This window comes from Opisthocomus hoazin, chromosome 1 (assembly GCF_030867145.1).
Source record: "Opisthocomus hoazin isolate bOpiHoa1 chromosome 1, bOpiHoa1.hap1, whole genome shotgun sequence".
In the NCBI taxonomy this organism is placed as follows: Eukaryota; Metazoa; Chordata; class Aves; order Opisthocomiformes; family Opisthocomidae; genus Opisthocomus; species Opisthocomus hoazin.
This window is the reverse complement of record NC_134414.1, coordinates 30,282,581-30,306,350: the sequence shown is the minus strand read 5'-3', so window position 1 is coordinate 30,306,350 and position 23,770 is coordinate 30,282,581. Positions and strand designations below refer to the sequence as shown.

Below are 23,770 nucleotides of genomic sequence, written 5' to 3'. Positions count from 1 at the left end.
CAGTTACGAATCAGATGTATGATGTTCTTGAAGAGCTTCTTGGGTTCCAGTACTGGTAGAATGGAAATCAGGAATTCTAGGGACTATATTTTGTCATCGGCATTGTTGCTTAATTCAGTATTTTGTGACTTTGAACAACATTGCTGTGTATGTGCTTCAGTTTGTGAGAAAGAAGTCACATTTTCTCTTAGAATGTTTGAATGAAAATAGGAGCATGTCCTATGAACAAATCTGTTTTTTAAGTTAACAGCTGGGTTCAACTGTGACAAGAATTCTTGGTAATTGTTTTTTTAAAAATATTCTTGTAAAAAAAAGAAGTATATTGCAATGATTTTTCACAGGAAATTAAGTGTCTTTTTGAGAATATTTATAGAAAATAAGTTAGTAGACATAGGCTTTGCATCAGGTCTTTACTGGTAGCTGTTCCTTATCTCTTCAGAAACAGCTTCTGAGTGTTGCATCCCTTCCAAGACTGGGAATACTCTTGCTTTTACATATTGAATAATCCCAAACTTCTAAATGCATGTTTTAAAGAAGTAAGACTTTAAATAAAGAACATATCTGAGAAAATTGTGGGTGACTCACAAAGAATAATATGGCAGAACTTGTTAAATTAATTATTTTTTCATCTTTCATAGTTGCTACACGACTCAAAAGCAGCCCAGTGCTTTGTCAACCCATATGACAGCCCTCTTCAAACACTTAGTGGAATTTAATCTTTATTTAAAAAATTAACAATGGATAGGGTTCCACATTTGAATTTCTTTAAAATTAATGGAGGAGATACAGAGCTAGAGATGTTTCTTGGACACCACCTTGGAGAACACAAAATTACATGGGTCAAAGATTTAAAAAAATGAGACTTGGCTTAGCATACTTTGTCAATCATAGTAATGACTTTCATTTTGTGGAAGAAGATCAGCTCGGACTGGATTTGTCTAATGTCAGCTAAGTTTTTGCGACTCAGTAGTGAACTAATTTTACAAAAAGACTCTAAAAACAATGATCCACTGAAATGTTTGATACTATAATAAATGATAACCTGTAATTTTATAAGGTAGAGTGTGAAGCATTGCTTCCAACAATAACCAAACTCATTGTGTATAAGTATAGTCTTATCCTTGCATAGTTAGCTCTCCTCCTGTCCCCCTTTGCCTACCCACTACTTGTTGATTATCGTTTAAGCATCAGCTGCATATTAAGCTGTGATCCTTGCTTCACATGTTTACAATCCAGACTGCTTCAGATGGTGTGGGCTAAAATGTTATCTGTTGGTTGGCTTTTATTTAGGTTTTTTTTATGACAGCTTTTCTTGAACTGGGTAGCATGTGTGAGTTTCTGGTTTGGTTTTGGTTTTTTTCGTCTGGACATGCCTGTATATGGGCTTAAGAATGAAAGACGTGTTTCTAGAGCAGATTGAGTTGTGGAAGATGTAGACAGTCATGCCTCCTCAAGCAACTGTAGCATCACAAAATCAGTTTAGATCTGTCCAATGAGAGTAAAAAGGCATGTAATCCATGAAGTTGGTAAGAAATGTCTTTTCTCAGTATGAAGTTCCATCATATAGTTGGTTTGGAAGGAAAGTACACATCTTAATGGTACAAGAGAATATTAGCCAACAAGATTCTGAATTGTTGGTGAAGGAGAAAGTCTGTGTTTTTTGGGAGATACCAATTCTGCTAATGCCCCGCTGAGAGAAATTCTTAAAGCTAATCAGTCTGGCTTTTGACGACAAATGAAAGATTTATATCTCAGTAGTCACCCCACTGAGGAAATGATAGTGATTTTAATTCACCCATTAAGCAAGCACTTTTCGCTTTCTAAAATGTTCTTGGACTTTCAGTCAGTTTTACATTAGAGTGCCTCTCTTCCTTTTACTTATCTTTCAGCTAAATGCAGACAGAAGTGCTGACAGGGAAAAAACTTGAGTACCTTCTATGAATCATACTAGGAAGACTTAATCAAAAGAATCAGAAGGGATCTGAGAGGTCTCAAGGGACGACCTGCTATACCTAAATTGGCTTTACAGGTTTCTGGCTAACCTGTCTGTGTGAAGTTCTAGGTAGGGAAATTCAAAAAGTCCTCCACATGATCTGTTCCAGTACTTCCTTACCCTTGCAGTTAAAGACACGTTTCCTCGTGTCTGAATTAATCTGCCTTTTAGAAACCTAAGATCGCTCTTCTTTGTCCTATTTGTGACACAACTAATAGTAGGAATTTCTTTTTTCTTGTTTTTGGCAATCTATTAAGTATTGAAGGCTGCTGTTTTGTCTCATCACTTCTTTTCTGAAAAAAAAACCACCAAAAAACCAGATCTCGTTTATAGTAGTTATCCTTCATTGGTCATGTTTCACAGAGTTGTGATCTTTCTTGGTATTCTCTCAGCCTTCTGAAGGTGGAAGCCTTGTTTCTAAATGGGAAACACAAACGTGGATTTGTTGTGTTAGTTAACACTGCAGTAGTCCTGAGGAGAACAGAGTAATTCAGGTGTCCTCCACAGAGTGCCCCTGTTCATGCCAGCAGGATGATGATTCCTTTTGCTGCAGTAGTTTACTTCAGATTCAGCATGTGACTCACTGCAAAACTTAAATCTGTCTTTGCAGAACCGCTGTTCAGCGTTTATGCCACAGACTCATGTAGTGAGCTGGCTTCTACCTTTTTTCTGCTGCTTATTCTTTCCTTGTTGTAGTACTTTGGACTTGTTGAGTTCTCTCTGTTTTTTCTGGTGACTTCTCCAGTTTTCAGGATTCTTCTAAATACCATTTATGTTCTTCTATAGTGCTTACAGCTTTACCTATGGCAGTCTCATCTGCAGATTTAAAATATGTACTCAGCTTGTTAATAAAAATATTGATTAGTACCAGGCTCAGAGACAAAACCCTAGTGAGCTCCTCCACTCATTCTCTCCCAGTTTGACAGTAAACCAACTGGTAATTACTCTGGTTTGGTTTTCCAGTATCCATCTTAAAAGAGGTTTCTTGTAGGTGGTATTTTCCTAAGTTACGGCATGGGTTTCAAAATCGCAATTAGAAAAGTTTATCACTTCTACGGTCCCCCCCGGTTATCCTGTTATGGAAAGATTACTTTGGCACAGTTTGTTCTTAACAAAGCTACTTAGACTATTATGTATAATTTTACTATTTTCTAAGCTTCAAGTGGTTTGTTTACTTTATTGTTTTGTATTGTCACAGAATCACAGAGTGGTTGAGGTTGGAAGGGACCTCTGGAGGTCATCTGGTCCAACCTCCCTGCTCAAGCAGGGCCACCAGGAGCCAGGTGCCCAGGATCTTGTCTAGATGGCTTTTGAATATCCCCAAGGCTGGAGACTCCAGCACCTCTCTGGGCAACCTGTGCCAGTGCTCGGTCACCCTTAGAGTGAAAAAGTGTTCCCTGATGTTCAGAGGAAACCTCCTGTGTTTCAGTTTGTGACCATTGCCTCTTGTCTTGCCACAACCAAAAGGAAAGGAGCCTGACTCTGTCTTCTCCATAGCCTTGCTTTGGATTTTTTTTTCCCGTAATCTCAATTTAGGCTGACTGCTCTGCAACTCTTGAGTTTTCTGATTTGTCCCAGTTTTAAAGATCGGCACTTGCTTTGACTTCTTCTATTCTCTTGGAACTTTGCTTGTCCTCCACAATTCTCAAAAAATAGTGTCTGGTATCTCAGAGATTGTCTCAGATGTGTCCCTAAATATTCTTCACAGCTAATTTGAAAATGTTATCTAAGGACTCTGTCTAACCTGTTCTTCTCTTAGGTTGTCTTGCCTTCTAATCCTGCTGTTGCTAAAGTTATGTAATCTGCCTGATTGAAGTTAGTCTTTTTAATGAAAATTGAAACAAACAAAAAATTAAACAGTTGGCTTCTCATATTCATCCAGTTTTAATGGATAGTTTGTATTTGTATATCCTTTCTTTTGTGCAAGACTCCTTGGTAACTTAACTAATTAGCTGTGTAAGTACCATGGGAATTTGGTTTGTGCTTAACTATTATGACTATAATCTTTGTCCCAGTATAGTGTATTTTGTTTCTTTGAAGAAAAAAGAAAGCTTTTAAAAAGTAATACTGCACAGTAAAGTTGTTAGACTAATAAGTGCATTATAAATATGCAGATATTCTTGAGAAAAAAACATCAAAGCAGAAATAAATAGGACATTCAGTTTAAATACATATTTTCTCTCTCACTGCAAATCAGTTACTTGGAAAAATCTGTAACTTCAGGAGATCTGGTTAAAATGTGTTAAAAGTTAACTGTTACGAATGGATATTTCTCAGTAATACTTTTAGCTGATGCTTTCCGTGTGAAGCCAATGTTCTGCAAATAGAAATTTTTACTTTTTTAAGCGTGGAAAGGACTTGAACTTGTAAACTTCCAAAAGAGTCATTTGAAGTGGAAGACAGTGGAAAACAAGTGATACTCTTCAGACAGCAAGTAGTAGTACCAAAACCCCAGAATATCTTGGACTCTAACAATGTCACTTCTTTTAGGCTGGAATAAAAAAAAAAATCTGATGAAATGCCTGTGTACTTGCTGCTTAGGATGATGTTAATATTTACCATATGGATTGGATAGGAGGTCTGTTTATTCTCAAAGTAAAGAACAAGATGATTTTTAACAGGTAATATGACCGATATTACCTCTTTGTGCTGGACAGGGAAGCAAGCCACTGATCTTGCTGAACAGAAAAGTGAAGAACTAATCTGTTTGTACCTTCCTCTCATTTTATCTTCTGTTGCATGAATAAAACAATGCCAAGAAAAATGCCATCCAAATTGTGCGGATAAAATAAGGCACTTCAGTGATGAATTTATCCCCTGACTTCACCAGATGTATTGAGAGATATCTGCTGTTGCAGTATATGCCCAGTAAACAAGCTTTTGTCACAGAAAGAAAATGAAAGCCATAATCAAAGGCAGGACACACTTTTTTTCATCATGAGTAATGCTGAGGCCATAAATTAAAATAAGAAGTTGACTGCAGTTGTAATCAATTGTGTCATTGTAACCATTTCCAGTTAAAAGTAACTTTCTAATATTTGCTCAGTGCAGTTGGTGTGGTAAACCTGCAGAAGTGGGGGGAGGGTTCTGAATATAGGAGCAAGCTAATGAACATTTATATCAGCATTGGAACAGCTCGAGTGAAGTATATTGAGCAAACAGTGAAAATTAAAAACTCTGGAAGTGAAGCAGAGTATGTGGCAAGACACACAAGACATACGTGTTAAAGATTACATGTGTGTTAGTGGTGTGTGTTTAGCTAATGACAAAATTCTTATTTCAACTCAGTCTTCAAGTTTCTTAAAAATAATTTCTGATAATGCAATTTCAGTTTCAGAAATTAATATTTTACACATGCAAATTCATTCACATGGATTCAGTAGGAAATATTTCAGATTCATTTAGGCAAGCAGGTTTTGAAGAAGTCTACTAATTTTGGCTGCCTACAAATGCAGAGTTGGAAAATAATTATTGTGCCTTGTCAAAGGAGCTGTTGCAGTGATGAAAATGTTTTTTAACTCTTCATTATCACTTCTGTGGGGTAGAATTTTTCACGGTAGCAGATTCCTTCTCTGTTGAAAAGTAAAATTTAACATCATAGTGTTTGTATAGCCAGAATATTAACGTGGAGGTTTGTGTGAGGTGATCCTGACAAAAAGGTTAGCACTTGGAGAAGACAGGGAGATGAAACCTACTCACACGCACTAAGATCATGAAATACAGCAACAACCTTGTGTTACTGTTTCTATTGAGTAAAAGAACCCATCCCCATCGAAAGATACTGCTTTAATTAGGGTATGTTCAGCAGCATGCAAGATCTATAATTTATGTCTGGTCATTCATGAGTAAGATTCATAGAATCATAGAATCGTTTGGGTTGGAAGGGACCTGATAGATCATCTAGTTCCAACCCCCCTGCCGTGGGCAGGGACACCTTCCACTAGAACAGGTTCCTCAGAGCCCCATCCAACCTGGCCTTGAACGCTTCCAGGGAGGGGGCATCCACAGCTTCTCTGGGCAACCTGTGCCAGTGCCTCACCACCCTCAGAGTAAAGAATTTCTTCCTTACATCTAGTCTAAACCTACACTCTTTCAGTTCAAAGCCATTCCCCCTTGTCCTATCACTACATGCCCTTGTAAAATGTCCCTCGTTGGCTTTCTTGTAGGCCCCTTCACGTACTGCAAGGCTGCTATAAGGTCTGCCCAGAGCATTTTCTTCTCCTGGCTGAACAACCCCAACTCTCTCAACCTTTTCTCATAGGAGAGGTGCTCCATTCCTCTGATCATTTTTGTGACCCTCCTCTTGGAACCGCTCCAACAGCTCCATGTCTTTCCAGTGCTGAGGGTTCCAGAGCTGGGTGCAGGACTCCAGGTGGGGTCTCACCAGAGTGAGGCAGAGAGGAAATAAAAGCAGAGTAGAGGGGCATCATCTTTTCTAACTTACAGGTTCCTAAGATAGGTCACAGAAATGAATGTGTTCCACTGACTGTAGAAGGACCATGGAGTGAATAGTTCATATGTATGCATCATATTTTTAGCTATCTAGTACTAGATGAGTTCAATCCTCCTAACAGTGTCCTTAGGTTACGTAGACAAGAGCATGTTTGAAGAGAAAGTAGGAAATACTTGAAGAGACATTTTGATTATGCATATAATCTATTTACCTTTTTAGAAAAACTTTCTGGTTGACTTCAGTGAATTTAGAAACAAAGAAAGACTTTGAAAGTGATACATTAGAGCAGAATGAGGTATTAGTGATAATACATGAATTCATGAATACCTTCCTTATTTCTAACTTACAAGGTATTTTTGGTGTGGTACATGCATCTGAAAGCATTCTTAGGTTGATTGAAGCTATTTGTGTTCCAGAGAGTTTGCAAGATTCTCTATTTTATTGATTTTGCAATAAGGCATAGATGGCTTTAATTGTTCATATTTTATTGTACGTAGCTTTTGCCATGTCAGTGAATACTTATCCCAGTTTCAGAACTGGAGAATGATTTTTCATGTCAAAGAAAATCTAGCTTTTTCTATATTTTATACCACAGTAAAAGCATATTTCTTGGCAGGGAAAAAAAAAAAATGGAGATTTTGGTATATGCTACCACAAACGTTCAGCACATGATTGAAATAATAGACAGTATTCCTGATTTTTATCATGAGTGGAGGACTGGTAAGAAATCAAATCAAAAGATAAGATGTCTCTAAAACCATGCATTTATAGAGGCAGAAAGCTTAGTACATGGGATAAAACTTTCAGATTTTGTATTCTATGCATACATCACTGTCCATCTGCATCAGGAACAGAATGAACAGGAAGACATGCAGCACAAAATTTAAATAGGCACAACCATGACGATAGAAGATTTGGAATTACTTAAACCTCTGTGAAACATTCTATATAGCTTTCATTTCTGGAAACTGTAGGATAGTTACCCTTTTGAAGACGTTGTAATTACAAGTCATAGCTGCCACTGATTAATCAGTAGGGTTGGGTGAACTGCAGTGTGTATCAGTGCCACTAGACAGGACGGTACCTTTTCCATTTTGCTGAAGAGAGTGAAACTTAGTTCTGCAAACAGAAGATTACTGGTTTTAATTGAAGGCATGAATGCAACTGAAAAGTAAAATCGTATTAGCTGCATTAAGAATTAGCAACATGGAACAAATTACTCTTAACATTAAAAACTAAAATTGGTCTTGCATTTGGGGTAATGATCTACTGATCGGCCTGAGGACATTGCTAGTGAGGCGAATATCTTTAAGCGGTGGTAAAAGGTACCAGCCTAAAGCTTTCCGTAAAGTGGCTTACCAACAACCACAGACATCCTTGATCCTCCCTCCTTGCTTATCTGTAGGATACAGCTGTTGCTGAAACCAAGTTAAATGTTCTCGTCTTAGAGAAACAGATTGGCAGGGATACCAAAAAAATAAATATCTATCCCCTACACACAGGCCTCAAAAAAAAAGCAAAACACAGCAGAGAGTGATATTTTAGCCCGGAAAGAACTCATGAAGGGCATACAGTCAACTTCTGAGTAGCTGACAAGTAAGCCTTTTTGATCTCCTGGTAATTTAGATAACTTTTCACGGTCTTCTCTAGAAACACATTAAATGTGTTCGCTTTATGACACATTTATTGGAGATTAGTTACTCTCTGCTGATTTCTTGCTATTGTAAAATCTAATGAACATAGAAGCTAATGAAGCCTTTTAGAAATAAAACATCATGGAGCTGGAGACTGGAGGTGTTATGATTCTCCATATTAGCATCCCTCAGTAACCTCATGCTTACATTTTATCCATTTGAAAATGGTAAGAAGAGCTCACAGGTAAACACGTTTGGGTTCCTACTAGTTGTATCAGTTCCTACTGCTCATTGACACCGCTGTGTAATCTCAGGAACTTTGTGTTCCTTATCTTGTCCTTACGCTGTCTCAGTGATGTCAAATCGTTGCCTTGAGTATTTCCTCTTTTTTTTCTCAGACTTATTGTTGTTAATGTCCAGTAAATGTCTCAGACCTCTGTGGTAATATTCCATGCTATAAAGGGACTGCAGTGTTACATTGTTAGTCTTGATGCCGATAGTCTATACTTCTCCCTCCTACTTTGTAGTTCTGTCTGTAGTTATACAATAGAACATCTTTTTGCAAGATGTTTTGGCTGGAAAAACATTCTTATTTTTCTGGTATTCTGAGATGGAAAGCAATAAAGCTTGTGATCACACCTTGAAGTTGACCTTCTTTTGCTTCACGTTACAATGGGTATCATCATTTTGTACCTTTAATCTTAGTCAGTCGATGGTGAGAGGAGGGACTGGGGCTTCGTGATACATTTCTTTCCTCACTGAGCATTCTGTAGAAACACGGGGTGTTTCTTCTTGGCTGAGCATGCCCACATGAGTGAGAAAAGCAGTATAGCTCTCTTCTGTCAGGAGTTCAGATCTATTTCTGATACAGTTTTGGCATCAAAAGAAAATCAGAGGAAAAATGCTCTCCTATTTCATAGCTTACCAAGGACATATTGTATAGTTATCAGAATACTGTTGATGAGAAGATGCGAATTTATTTCCTTGCTGGTACAGATTCTGTGTAGAAAATATGATTTTAACAAACAGGCATTTTTGTTTTGTTTTCCCTTCTTCTTTATGTACACATAGTTCTCCTACAGCAACAGGCGGATCATGGTAATGTCTTAGAGGAGACAAGCAGCGGTTGTGTGGATACTGACTGGGATCTTTGCCTGCAAAAAAATTTTATTTTCCAAACTAAAAAAGTGACAACAGAATTGCATATAGAAACTGTTCATGAGAGCTGAGACCTATTTACAAGAAGAAGCATGGTTATGTTCTACCCGTGACTGGGAATTGTTTTAGACTCTGTCTTGCCACAGTCTTTGAAGATATGAGTTGCCTGACCCTGGTGTCCACAGCACTGAAGGCTTGCCCACAGGGTTCTCCATAGGCCCTACTGCAACCCATGTTACTTGTGAATAAACTTGTAGACCCGTAGGAAACATGGCACTTGACAAAATTTACCTTAAGGTTCACAGCAGTATTCAAGCAGAGAGAATATACGCTCATTTGAACTACGACCTTTTAAAATTTCACAACCTGTGAAATATTTTTGAGACGAACAAGAAAATTGTGCCAAATAAGTTAATAACTGACCTCAAAAGGGTTTGTACAAATAGAAAAATAGGGAAGGAGAGAAAATTTCTGTGACGCGGACTAAAGAGAAGAGAGACTTGCCCTGAGAGCAAAGAATGCTAACAGCATCCAGGGCTGTATGAACAGGAGTAGACTCAGTAGAGACAGGGAAGTAGTTAGCCTCCTCCACTCAGCACATGTAAGGCCACATCTGGAATACTGTGTCCAGTTTAAAGTCCCCCAGTTCAAGGAAGATGTCACTAAATGGGAGGCAGTTAGAGGAGGACCATCATGATGGTGGGGAGCTGAAGTACTTGCCCCAGGAAGAGAGGCTGATGGAGCTGGGCTTGTTCAGCCTGGAAAAGGAGATGGCTTCAGGGGGACCTACCATCAGCCCTCAGTTCCAGTGGGGCAGCTCTCTTCACCATCAAGATGATGGAGTCGGACTTCTCATAGTGATGTAAGGTAGACAATGAGAGGTGATAGGTATAAATTGAAACAAGTGGTTCAGACTGGATATAAAGAATAACATTTCCACTGTGATGGCAGTCAGGCACTGGAATGGGTTTGCCCAGGGATGCTGTGCAGTTTCCATCCTTGGGAATTTTCCAGAAACAACTGGACAAAGCCCTGAGAAGAACAGAATCTCAGAATGCTTGAGGTTGGAAGGTCATCTGGTCCAACTCCCCTGCTCAAGCAGGTCACCTAGAGCTGGTTTCCCAGGACCACATCTCCAAGGATGGATATTTCACCACCTATCTGGGCAACCAGTTCTAGTGCTCAGTCACCCTCACTGTAAAAAGTTCAGACAGAACCTCCTGTGTTTCAGTTTATGCCCACTGTCTCTTGCCCTGGCACTGGACATTGCTGAAAATAGCCTTGCTCTGTCTTCTTTGCACTCTCCCTGAAAGTATTTATATACATTGATAAGATTCTGCGTGAGTCTTCTCTTCTTTAGGCTGAACAGTCCCAGCTCCCTCAGCTTTTCCTCATAAGAGAGATGTTCCAGTTGCTTAATCATCTTAATGTCCTTTTGCTGAACTCTCTCCAGTACCTCCATATCTCTTTTGTACTGGGGAGCCCAGAAATGAATACAGTACTCCAGGTGTGACCTCACCAGTTCTGAGCAGAGGGTAAGGATCACCTGCTGATAACGTTCCCCCTAATGCAGTCCAGGATACCATTTGCCTGCTTTGAAGCAAGAGTGTGTTGCTGGCCCATGGTCCTCTTGCTGTCCACCAGGACACCCTGGTCTTTTTCTGCCAAGCTGCTTTCCAGCTGAGTGACCCTCAGCAAATATTGATGCATGGAATTGTTCCTCCCCAGGTGCAGGACTTTGAAGTTCTCCTTGTTGCACTTTATAAGGTTCTTGCCAGCCCATTTCTCCAACATGTTGAGGCCCACTGGATGGCATCAAAACCCTCTAGTGTATCAGCCACTCCTCCCAGTTTTATGTCGTCAGCAAACTTGCTGAGAGTGTACTCTGCCCCGTCATCCAGATCACTAATGAAGATGTTGAGAAGGCCTCCAACTAGACTTCATGCTACTGATCACTACTTCTTAGGCCCAGCCACTCTGCCAGTTTTCAGTCCAATTGCTCTCTGCTCATCAAGCCTGTACATCAACAGTTTTTCTATGAGGATTTTATGGGAAACTGCGAAGTAAGCCTCAACTGAAATCCAGGTAGACAATATCCACTACTCTCCCTTCATCTACCAAGCCACTCATTTCATTGCGGAAAGTTATCAGGTTGGTCAAGCATGACTTCCCATTGGTGAATCCATGCTGACTACTTCTGATGCTTTTCTTCTGCTTAATGTTCCTTGAAATTATTTTCAGGGTTCATTGATCTGTCACCTTCCCAGGGACTGATGTGAAGCTGACCTGTCTCTAGTTCCCTGGGTACTCCTCTCTGTTCTTTCTGAAGACAGGATTGAGACTTGCTGGGTCTTCAAATGGCTATCCTAATCACCAGTATCATTCAAAAATTATTGACAGTAACTTTGCAGTGACATCAACCAACTCCCTCAGCAGTTGCGGGGTGCATCTTGTCAGGTCCTGTGGACCTATGTATGTCTACTTTGCTTAAGTATTCTCTAATCTGATCCTTTTACACCAAGGGTAGATATTCCTTTCTCCAGGCTTTCATTCTGCTTTTGGGACCTGGGATTCCTGAAGGCCAGACTTGCTAGTAAAGGCTGAGGCAAAGAAACCATTCAGTATTTTAGCCTTTTCAAAGTTCTGTGTCACCAAGGCCCTGCTTCATTCAGCAGTGGGTGTGCATTTGCCTTAGTCTTCCTCTTGTTCCCTATGTATGTAAAGAAACACTTCTTCTTGCCCTTGACACGTCCCATCAGATTCAATTCCAGTTGGGCTTTGGCTTTCCTAACTGTGTGTCTCCATGCTCGGGCTTGCTCTATATTCCTTCCCAGTTACCTGTTCCTGCTTTCATCTTTTTTATACTTCCTTTTTATGTTTGAGTTTTTCCAGGAGAAACTTGTTCATCCAAGCAGACTTCCTGGCATTTTTTCTCAACTTCTTGCTTGTTGAGGTGCTCTTTTGGAGGTTGGAGGAGGTGATCCTTGAATATTAATCAGCTTTCTTGGGTCCGTCTTCCCTCCAGGGCCTTTTCCAATGAGACTCTTCCAAGCAGATACCTGAAGAGTTCAAAGCTTGCTCTCATGAAGTCCAGAACTGTGATCCTTCTTTTTGCCATGCTTCATCCCCTCATGATCCTGAACTCCACTGTCTCATGGTCACTGCAGACAAGACTGCCTTCACATCCCCAGTGACCCATTTCTTTTTTGTGAGTGTGAACAGAGCATCTCTCCTCACTGGTTTCTCTGTCACTTGGATCAGGAAGTTGTCACTAATGCTCTCCAGGATCCTCCTGCACTGTTTATGACCTGCTGTGTTGTTCCTCAGGTTGGTTGAAGTGTCCCCCAAGTGGACCAGGACTCTGAATGTGAGGCTACTTCAAGCTTTGAGCAGGAAATTGGACTAGAGAACTTCTCATGTCCAACCTGGATTATCCTATGATGAGCGTTCCATTTCTCAACTTATCGTATGAACATATGATCATCTGTGTTTCTGCTCCAGTGGAGAAAGATTTAATGTTCAGCTAGCTGTGATAGGTGGGTTCCTCGTGGAATAACGTGCCACTAGTATAGGGTTACTCAAATAACAGGTCATGGTCTATATGTAGCCCATCAGGACAATTTGCAGACCACTCCTAACATCACCCTTTCTAAGGAGACTATCAGTAGTGAGGGGTGGTCAAATGCCCTGATGGGTGCAGCCAGTTGCCAGTCTCCCTCTTTCCCAGAAATGGTAGCACCCCTCGGTAGTGTGTGACTCGGAGCACTTCTTGCTGGGAGACAAGGAAGATGGTGACAAGATATTGTTAGCCTCTGCAGTTCAGGTCACCCACACCATTCTTGCCTATGTGTGACAAAACCCCAGATAAAGAAGAATAACTTTTTATTAATTATTTTCATTTCATTGTCCTCAGCAGCATTATTTCAGTAGGATGGAAAGATAACCTGGATGTGCGTTTACTTGCCTCTGCTTTCTTTTCGTACCACTTTCTGCCTGGTCCTTTCCGATACTAGGAGAGGAAATACACATTCAAATAACAGAATCTTATTTCTAACCTCTGACTCTGGGTGATTATAAGTTACTGAGAGAACTTGAGCTAGTATTAATATGTGTAACAAGATAAGAGTTAAGCTTTCGTGCATAGCATGAATTGCGAGAAAGGGATGTAGATAACTGTTTACATGTTGGAAACAGGAAAGCTTTTTACATAGTAAAGTATATTACAGAAAGTAGCTGGCTGCTTTCTTCATGACTCTTAAGTTTTTCTACTAAGCAAATGACTATAATCTAATGGGGTTAGCTTGATTGGGTCATTCTACTTTAGTCTTATTGTTTGTTGACCATTAAAATATTCAGTTCCCTTCCCAACTGATTCATGTGAATGGGGCCCACACTGGGATTACACTGTAGTTTTACAAGATCACATAAGCTGGCTGTTAGGTGTTTGGACATTTTCAATCTTTGTTTGCAAGAAAGGTAAAGAACCTACACTCAACATATGTAGACGGTTTCTGGAGCAGCTGTTTGTGCCAATACATCAATGTAAGGTTCCTGCTGTAGTTACCTAGTGGAATCTAATTGAAAGCTTTCATCTGATTCCTCCTGTTTTCAGTTGATAATTTCCTCTTACAACAGAGTAAATGTTTTGCTCCGTTTCCACTCATCGTTCGGTGTAAAATAGAGTAGTCATCAATGAATCACATAAAATGTCAACAGAAAGAAATTAGCTACTATTGGGCATTAGGGAGGTGGGAAAGTTTGGGAAGAAAAGCTTCTTTGGGAAGACCAGGGCATTTCTCTGGGCCTCTCAGCTCTCAGCTGTGCTGGACGTTCCCTCAGTAACGCATCAGTTCTTGCTTCTATTTCCTTCAACAGCTTGACGAAAGACAAACAGTTAGGGCAGCCAAGAGAAATACATTTCATGACATCATTCTCTGGTGGATATGTTTAAGTTAATTAGTTATGCTCGATTTTATTTCTTTGTTCTCTAATCTGTCTAAACTATGTTACAGGCTCCACTGATCATCTGTGAAGACTAAATAATGTGCAGGCTAGTACATGGTATTTTCTTACTAGGGAATAAAAATTCTTGTTTATTTCTCTTAGCCTATGTTGAGAAACCTTAACCATGGGAAGAAAATGGGGAACAGGTCTGATACAGAACTAAGTGTTTACTGATGTGTTTTTAAACAAGTGAAGTATACTGACATCGTCAGGTGAAGACAGTGTAAACATTGCAGCAGACTTCTAATTGTATATTGGCTAAGAAGCGGAAACTTTTTTTTTTTTCCCCTGACTGTATAATATGTCCGGTGATTAATCTAGTATCCATTATGAGTGCAAGACATCAGCATTATGCACACTAAGTTCTTTCATCCTCAGGCCAAGAACCATTTTGCAGGCGTAATGCAAGAATGCCTACAGAGCTGTGTGGGTGTATATAAACTCTAACCTGAACATCTTGCAGTGTTCTCAAGTGGGAGGGTAATTTCGCCTCTTCATTGATTTTACTGATGTCTCTTATGAGCAAGTAGTGCCATTTCCCTCAACCTGTGATGAATTGCGTGTGCTATACAATGTGGGCTGTTGCTCACCAGAGGATTAAGCAGGAGCAACAAACCTGCTTCACTTTCTTCAAACCTTTCATGAGTGACAGACACCTGCGTCATCTTGTACAGTCTTAACATTTTGATATATCAAAGCAGCCTTCCGGTTCTTCTAGAGGAGACTGACTAGGTTGACAAAAATGCTTATATTGCATTTGGATCTTTTACAAAAAAAACCCATTACTGAATGCATGTGCTGAAACCTTCAAAAGCAAATAAGTTTTACATGTAGTCTCAGCACTGTTAAATTAAGCTGTCCTAAGTACCTGCAGTAACCATGGTATCTAAAAGTCTGGATTACTGCAGCAGTTCCTTTGTCTGGGATGTGGTACACACTGTACTTGGATTTTAATGGAGCCATTTATACAGATTTTATATTATCCCATAAAACTCCTCAAGATGAATGAAAACAAGCGTGGGCTAAATGTTTGTGCTTTTCAGTGCTCTTTCTGTTACAGAATCTTGCTGGCTTTCTTAATTGCTAACTTATGCAGTTTCTTTGTCTTTTAGAATGTCGGGTGGTGAAATCCACTTCCTATACCAAAATAGCTTCGACTTCACGTAGGAGCAACACCAAGAGTCCAGGCCCATCCCGACGCAGCAAGTCTCCTGCTTCTACCAGCTCAGGTAAAGCAAGCAAGAAACCTTTCTTAACAGCAGCAACCAGTCTGTTTCAATACAATTGGCAATGTGCTTAAAATTCTATGTTTCTGTGGAAAAACATTGTATGTATGAAACAGTTGATAGTAAAAATACACTTGTTTTCTCAGTTGCGTCTGAGATGAAGTGTCTTCCCAATACAAAATAATTCTTCAGTGTTTTGCAAATCATACTCTGGCATTACCACAGTTCATTTTACTTTAGTTTCTGTGCATGATGTTTCTGCCAATACTTCAAGATTGACAAAAGAGTTGTTCTTTGTACTAGGAACTGAATAAGCCCAGTGCAGAAAGTAGTCCAAGCTATGCAGCGTAGGATCTGTGTCTGCAAAAGTTGATTTCGCAGTCTGTTTTTGTATTTCATTTCTGGGGGAGTTAAGAGGCAGCAATGAGGAAAGAGTAGGTTAAAGACAAGGAGGATACTGAGGAAAGGAGGGCAGGGCAAAGAAAGAATGCAGTTGCAGATGTGAATGTGAGGTGCAAAGGTAACTGAGGAACAGGTAAGTCAGAGTTGACCTAACAAGCCAGTGGTACAGGCTGGAGAAGACACAGCAAAAAGCTTTGAAAAGTTCTGTCTGAAGGCCTTGCTTTGGCTGCCTTTGAAGCTACCCCCACTAAATAGTCTATGACTAGTTGCCCCCTGCAGCTTTTTCCCAAGCAAAACAAATAAATAAACAAAAACAAGTGCATTAGATAGTTTGCCAGTATTTGTGTCTGAAAGTACAATTAATACTTGGTGTGGGCCAGCTGAGTGGACCAAATCCAGCATTTGCAGCATTGCTTTTGAATATGGATTTTACAAGAGGCAAACAGGAGAGCTCTCTCAAAGCCACCTCGCTCTTTCTGCCATAAGTCTTCTGCCAACAGGGAAGCGAACGTCATACTGGGACCTGCATCCAGCACCGCAAGGTCTTTATGGGGAGGTGGTGATCGGAAGGTCCCAGATCCTCCTAGCTGGTTTCAAAGAGGGGAGGCATGGACCAGCTGGAACCATATTTTTCACAAGAAGACTAAGCTGAGAAAAAAAGTGTTCTTACTCAGGGGAGGAGGAAAGTGGGAGAGACACAATGAGAGACAGAGGTGTAGACGTGGGTAGCAGGGCTGGGTGGCAAAGTGCCACCTACACATCCTAAGAACAGCTGAAATAAAGAAACCTGAAAAGAGGTAACGAGAAGAAGTATCAGTTGTGAGGAACAAGCTCTTTCTTAGGCATATATTGAGTAGCTTTCTCTGTAGCTAGGTGGAACAGAGTTAAATTAAACTTTAGCAAGGGAGGCCCTGTTTGGTGCGTGAATGTTATGGACTTTTTTTCTAACAAATATTCATTTGGGAGTACAGGTAATGGACACTGAACTGTACATATTCATTTCTATGTGGAATAACTGTCCTGCTATGCATAACAAATGTTTCTGCCAAGGGACTGGCAAGATTTTAGTCATATTGACTATGTGATACCTTCTTGGTTTTGGTCCTGAGAGAAATAGAAGTTTTTACTTAAACATGCAGGAGAAGTGTAGGTGAGTAAATCTTAATTTCCTGCAGTTCAGTTTTACAAGGGTCCGAGCAGAATACCATTACATGTTCAATCACTGCAAAAGATCAGGAGATTATTTTACAGCTTCTGAAAAAAAGGAATGTTTTCATTATGCCACAATAATAATTAATATATCATTAAGTATATAACAAGAAAAGAAACAGTGTAGTGGAAATATTAAAATACAAACCATTTTGGATGCTTCTGTGCTGATGGCAGATTTACACATCTTAAAGATATCTTATGTAAAAGTAATAAATTTACACAAAATAAGCACAGATTAATTTGTCAAAAGGTGATCCATGACCTTGCCTATTTGACATAATCATTTGGACACTGTAATTAAGATTTCCTTAAAGAAAGACATCAGATGAAGCCCTACAGGAATGTATAGGATGCTGACAGAACAGTCTGTCAACCGGTAGGAGCCTGGGTGAAGAACTGGCTGAAGAGCGGGGTTCAAAGGGTCATAGTGAATGGGACTGCCTCTGGCTGGTGACTGGTCACCAGCAATGTTCCTCAGGGATCAATTCTAGGGCCAGTTCTGCTCGGTATTTTTATTGATGTTCTGGGTGCAGGAGTTGAATGCACCATTAGCAAGTTTGCTGATGACACCAAACTGGGAGGTGCTGTGGACTCTCTGAATGGACAGGTGGCCTTGGAGAGGGATCTAGATAACATTGGAGCACTGGGCAATGATTAATGGCACAAAATTTAACAAGTCCAAGTACCGCATTCTGCACTTGGGGCAGAGTAGTGCTGGGCACAAGTATAAACTGGGAGAGGAGTGGCTGGAGAGCAGCCCTGCAGAAAGGGACCTGGTGGTGCTGGCCGGCAGCAGGCTCCACAGGAGCCAGCCCTGTGGCCTGGCAGCCTGGAGGGCAAACCCCACCCTGGGTTGCGTCAGACACAGCACAACCAGCCGGTCGGAAGAGGGGATTGTCCCATTGTGTCAGCGTTGGTGTGGGCTCACCTTGAGCTCTGTGTGCAGTTCTGGGCCCCACAATTTGAGAATGATGTGAAAAGGTCCTTGAATGTGTCCAGAGGAGGGCAACAAAGCTGGTGAGAAGTCTGGAAGGCATGTTCTGTGAGGAGCAGCTGAGGACTTTGGGCTTGTCTGGTTTGGAGAAAAGGAGGCTGAGGGGCCACATCATTGCTCTCTATGTCTTCCTGAAGAGGGGAAAGTGGGGAGGGAGGTGCTGAGCTCTTCTCCCTGTTCTCCAGTGACAGGATGCGTGGGAATGGTTCAAAGCTGCACCAGGGGGAGTTTGGGCAGGACATTAGGAAGCATTTCTTTATGGAGAGGGTGGCAAAACACTGGAAGAGGCTTGCTGTAGAGGTGGTCGATGCCGCAAGCCTGTCAGTGTTTAAGAGGCATCTGGACAATGCCCTTAGTAACATGTTTTAACTTTTGGTCAGCCCTGAATTGGTCAGGCAGTTGGAGTAGATGATCATTGTAGGTCCCATCCAACTGAAGCATGGCATGGCATGGCATGGCATTCCATTCCGTTCCATTCTATAACTTATTACAGCTTAAAAGGGTAAACAACTGAAAATGTTTCTATAGAAGATGATTTTAGTGGAGACAGGGGATCTGATTTGGCTGTCAGCGCCTCTTGTGTTTGCTTCCTGTGAACAGTGAAGTTTAATTGTGTGAATGTTACAGGAAGCCGATTTCTCACCTTACATACATGAGTATTTACACCAATATTACTGTCATAAAAGGAAGGAATATTGTACTAAGTGGGCACTTGCCTTCAAGAATTGTTTTTAGCTCATGTGAAATGAAAACCAATCAATAGATGTTAAAAATACACAATTTGATGTTAGACACTGGATTAAAAAATAACAGTGGGGAAAAAAACGAAACACTAACTTTTCGATATTGTTTGACAAAAATCAAAGTGCTCTCATGAAATGCAGACAATATGTACAGATTTCACTATTCTGCCATTCAGTAGGCCTGAAAATACTGCCTATTTACTGGAATTATGTACCTGTGACAGTAGCAGAATAGAAAAGCTACCATCTAGTGCACATATGAGCAGATAATTTTTTCCATGTTGTTTACATTAAGCATCTCAGTATTTGAGAGTCTCCTAAATGACTAGTACATAACTAGAAGTTATGCTTTTGTTGTCATGTTGTTACTGCTAAGGGTGTACATAATTATTTTTTTTATTCTGTGCTTTTAAACTGCTTTCAGTTTGTCATTACATTACTGTTAGGGTTTTTTTCTTTAGGGATAAACATAAAAAATACTGGAGAAAAACAGTAGATTCTTTGCTCAGATCAAAGGCAATACATACACATTGCAAAAAGAAAGGTGTGTCATTTTGTAGGGACTTGTATCGTAAAAGAAAGTTGAGAAAAGTAAGGATGAAAGGCAGGCAGAAAGCATTATTGATAATGTACCCTTGAGAAAAAGCTAAGCAAGCTGTGTGGAGAAGAGCGTGTTGCTAATTAGAAAGAATGTGATTCCTCTTGTTTGATTCTTGCTGTGTTTTGAAAAGTCTGCACATTCTTGCTACGCAAAAGGATCAGGTGCCTGTCTTGGTCGTCAATTAGTGCCTATGTCGAGATAATATACGTGGATAACAACATGGGCCAAAAAAGGAAAGTTGCATAGAAAAAGACTATGTTAGAAAAATATAAACATCTCAAAGTTGCATATTAAAACTGATAAAATCCTAAAATGAAGGGATATCCTTGAGTTACCCTTAATTCTCTCCTGTATGCATCTGTAGTAAGTTATAGTCTTTAATGTCAGGTATTCAAAATTATTTTTATTCTCCTCCAGTTCAGGATAGTTGGTCAGGATTGACCATATTTAGAGTTAATGAAGGTACAGTCTTTGGGTCATTTCCCCATTTTTAGAGAAATGGATGTCTAAATGAAGCTTCGGTCTAAGCACTTAAATACCATCCTCAAGAACTGTTTCCCTTCTTTGACACAGAATTTCAAGTGATAACTGAATGGAGCCAAACTTTGGATTGAACTAAAAGTTGATAAATGCAGTGAAGTCCATGAGACCCTTGTTCTGAGCAGACAGGGGTATGGAATGATGAAGTTTCCCAAATTCGTCCCGGTAGCTTCTGAAGTTCCTTACAGAAATTAAAGGGGTTGTTTTGGAGGGTTGGTCCGTTTGTTGGTTTTCTTTAGTGTCTGTGTCTCAATTTCACATCTGTAAGTTTGGAGCAATACCATTTTACCAAAACTGGTGCTTTGAAGACAAATTCAGTAATGTTAACAAATGATTTTTAGAGAAAATCCTGCCAGAATGCCCTCACCCCTAATGTGTACAGCTTTCTGTTTCAGTCTCACCTTGTCGTGGTGGCCCCTGGCTGTGCGCAGGAGCAGGCAAAGGACCTTGAGTCCCTCCTCTTTGATGAGCCCCCAGCCGCTGCTCTGGAGAACCATTTCCCTCATCGTCTCATGGTACTGGTACTGAGGGCAAAGGGCTCTTAGTGACATTCCTAAGGGTCCTAGGTAACTTTCACCCCTTGGAGGTGCCTGTCTCCCTCCATTGCCTCTAAAGGCAGCATCCTTGGCGAGCCTTAAAGCCCTGTCCAGAATCTACCGCAACAATGCTGTCGGGCTTTGCAGGTGCATGGCCATGGCAGTAACAGCGTGGGAACCACAGGGTAAAAAAATACCATCCCACAGGCTCTGGGACACGCTGCCGTGGCAGCGTGGGGGAAAGGGTGGAGCTGCAAGTGGAAAGCAGGCTGCAAGGTTGCAGGGAAAGACCCTGAGTGATACCAGAGGCTACACCAGTGCTCGGTGCCACGCAGGTTCACATCTGTTCTCTGGGTAAGCGAGGGCAAGGAAAGACGTGTCAGTCTGCGAGGGAACGGGGGACACACACTCCTCACCCTTTCTTGAGCTGTGCAATCTACAGTGAGCAAAAAAGCTGCATCTGCTTTTACAAAATTTCTTGACATATTTTAGAGGAATGTATGTCTTTCCATAGGTGGTGTTCACCTTGTTTACATCCTTGATTTTTCCTTTTTTTTTTTTTTTAAGAGAGCATATTCTTAATTTTGCTTATATTTTCCTGGTAGCCTCCCATGCTCCTGAGAGCAAATGCATCCTATTTTCATATAAAACCACAGAATACTGTTTTCTTAAAAGACTACATGCAAGCTAGGAAGATCTGTGATAAGGGCTGACTTCTCCATTATTATGTGTTTTGTTCAGTTTTTTGTTTACATCTGACAGTGTTTCAAAACAGTACCACAAGACAGGAATCTCGCTGCAGGAGGATTGCTTTCTGGTTTTTTTCAAATGCATTTGAGGTATTGTCTGCTTCGAAATGCTTTCAGTCTGAATAGAAGAGAGAAGCAGGGAACAAGGCGAAGCAGAGAAGCAGAGAAAGGTAGCGTGACCTCCAGGCAGGCAGTGGGCTGAAGTCTGCTTCCAAGTGCAATAGATAATCCTGCCTCTATTTAATTTTCCTGATGTCTTCTTAAAGCCTTTAAAACACTTTGATGTTTTTTTGTTAGCATCAGATTTTACTCGGGAAAGGACATCATAAAAGAGACCTTGAATTTCAGTGAGACCGGGTATCAGCCCGTCGCTGGTGACTGAAAATTATGAATGTCTGACGGCTCTTCAGTAGCTGTCGGCTTCTGTCCAGCTACCAATTAACACCATTGGTGGCAGCCTCAGCGCAGGTGAAGAGGTAACGGGTTTGAAGAATGCAGTGCTTACTTCTTCAGGATCATTATTTTTAATCAAATCAAGGGAAGCATGAGACGGCTGGAATTAATGTGCCCTCAGTCCATCATTAAATTAAGGAAAGGTGCTGCGTTCAAGTCAACTCTTTTTCAGCCTCTGAAATCCCATCCCAACTCTAATTTTCAGGACTTGGTCTTAACAAAGGTAGCTTCTTTTTTTTTTTTACTTCAATTTGAGTACCTCCCTCAAAATTATTTCTTTCTCACTTCTCTTCCCCTCGGAACTTTCTCCTGTTCCCCTCAAACTATCACCCAAAATATTCCGGATACTTGAAATCTTATTTGTAACAGGTTTAGTGTTAAGAAGAGTTATTTAAGAGTTTCAGTTGTTTCGCGTGACAAGTGTCTGTTTCAAGAAAAGCTGGGATGATACATATCTATTCCGAATGACAAAGGGAACGTGTGTGCAGAATGGATAGAGTAGGTCGCATTACCAAGGGCTATGGGGATTTTTAAAATATTTGCACCTGGGCAAAGAAATTGTGAAGCTACATGTGAAACTAAAGCCTGATCAAAACTGTAGATGTTCCCTAAAGAAAAAAGTGGATTAAGATATGGAAATTGGATCTTACTGAAGGCTGCTCTCGAGCAGATGCTCGTACTTTTCTCAGCTAGTTAGAAAAAAAGAAGTAGATGTGCTCCTCTGCAAGAAGATGTTTTCGTTTAGTTGGGTAGTTCATCCCTAGGCCGTTATCCAGAAACAACCCTCCTTCAGCCATCTGACCCAAGAAGGTCTTCTGGATCCCAAAGGAAGCAACATGACGTATTACATTGTCCTTGCTGGTGTCACATGTTTTTATTCACACCATTATCGGTACGCAGCTGGCAGATTTTGTAATAAATAAGCTGAAGTGAAACTTTCCTGAAGCCAAGAATACAAACCCCTGGGAGTGATGGAGTCATCTTACAGAACCAGGGATTTCCAGATGATTTTTACTTTGATCCTGGCTTCCTTTTAATTTTTTATTTATGGTGTTTGTATATGATACTAATCATTAAAAAATGAAGTTTTATCATTTATTGCCTGTAACAAAGATCAAGAGTTAGTAAGAGAAATAGATTTGGTTAGACTGAATAGTTTAAACCTCTTAAAGGATTAAAAAGTTGAATGCCAGCTGAAGAGGCATCCTCAGAGTTGCTACTCCATTCGCACAGGCTGATTTGAGAATCCTAGTCTTTCCAATTAGGCAAAACAGTTCAAAAGCAAGATTTTCTTGAAATCTTATGTACATGTAGATGCTCTCTCGATTAGGTTCTAGATGAAATTTACAGCCAAGATCATAGGTATCACGTGTACTCTGATGAAGTGCAGAGAAAAAACTGAGAGGCACTTACACACCTTCTGAGGCTCAAAAAAAAAAAAATACTCATGGATTCCAGGGAATTGCTTTTTCCAGGAAGGCTCCTGTCTTCAGAGATATCGGGCATGTCTGCAATGTCTACATGTCTGCAGCACTTCTCTGCTGGATAGCGCAGACATAGCTGATTTCAGGTTGAGGTAGAAGTGCTATCATAGTGGCCACTCCATAGAGACCAGGGTGGGCTGAGTATGTGGGCGGTTTGCACTCCCCACTGAGCTCTGCACTGCATGACTTACGTTGTGTGGCTACCACAGGTACCGATGACTTACAGGGGCTTGGGTATTGCTGGCTGCCGGGACGGGAAAGTAAACCTGACCTGAAGGTGATCCTTTCTGTTGACATTTCTAATCTGTTGATCTGTTCACAGAATCACAGAATCATAGAATATTACGGGTTGGAAGGGACCTCTGTGGGTCGTCTAGTCCAACCCCCCTGCCAAAGCAGGGTCACCTACAGTAGGCTGCACAGGACCTTGTCCAGGCGGGTCTTGAATATCTCCAGAGAAGGAGAATCCACAGCCTCGCTGGGCAGCCTGTTCCAGTGCTCCGTCACCCTCAGAGGGAAGAAGTTCTTCCTCATGTTCAGGTGGAGCTTCCTGTGCTTCAGTTTGTGCCCGTTGCCCCTTGTCCTGTC

The 23,770-nt window shown here is 40.7% G+C and overlaps 1 protein-coding gene across 3 annotated transcripts in view; it reads left to right on the top strand.

The window, feature by feature from the left end:
• Positions 1 to 23,770, top strand: part of DCLK1 (doublecortin like kinase 1) — a 265,387-nt gene that overhangs the window by 167,617 nt on the left and 74,000 nt on the right. For all 3 annotated transcript variants that reach the window (XM_075420395.1, XM_075420405.1, XM_075420423.1), the window contains exon 5: positions 15,355 to 15,471. In XM_075420395.1, coding sequence (XP_075276510.1) covers positions 15,355 to 15,471 — 117 coding nt within the window. The remainder of the gene's footprint in view (positions 1 to 15,354; positions 15,472 to 23,770) is intronic.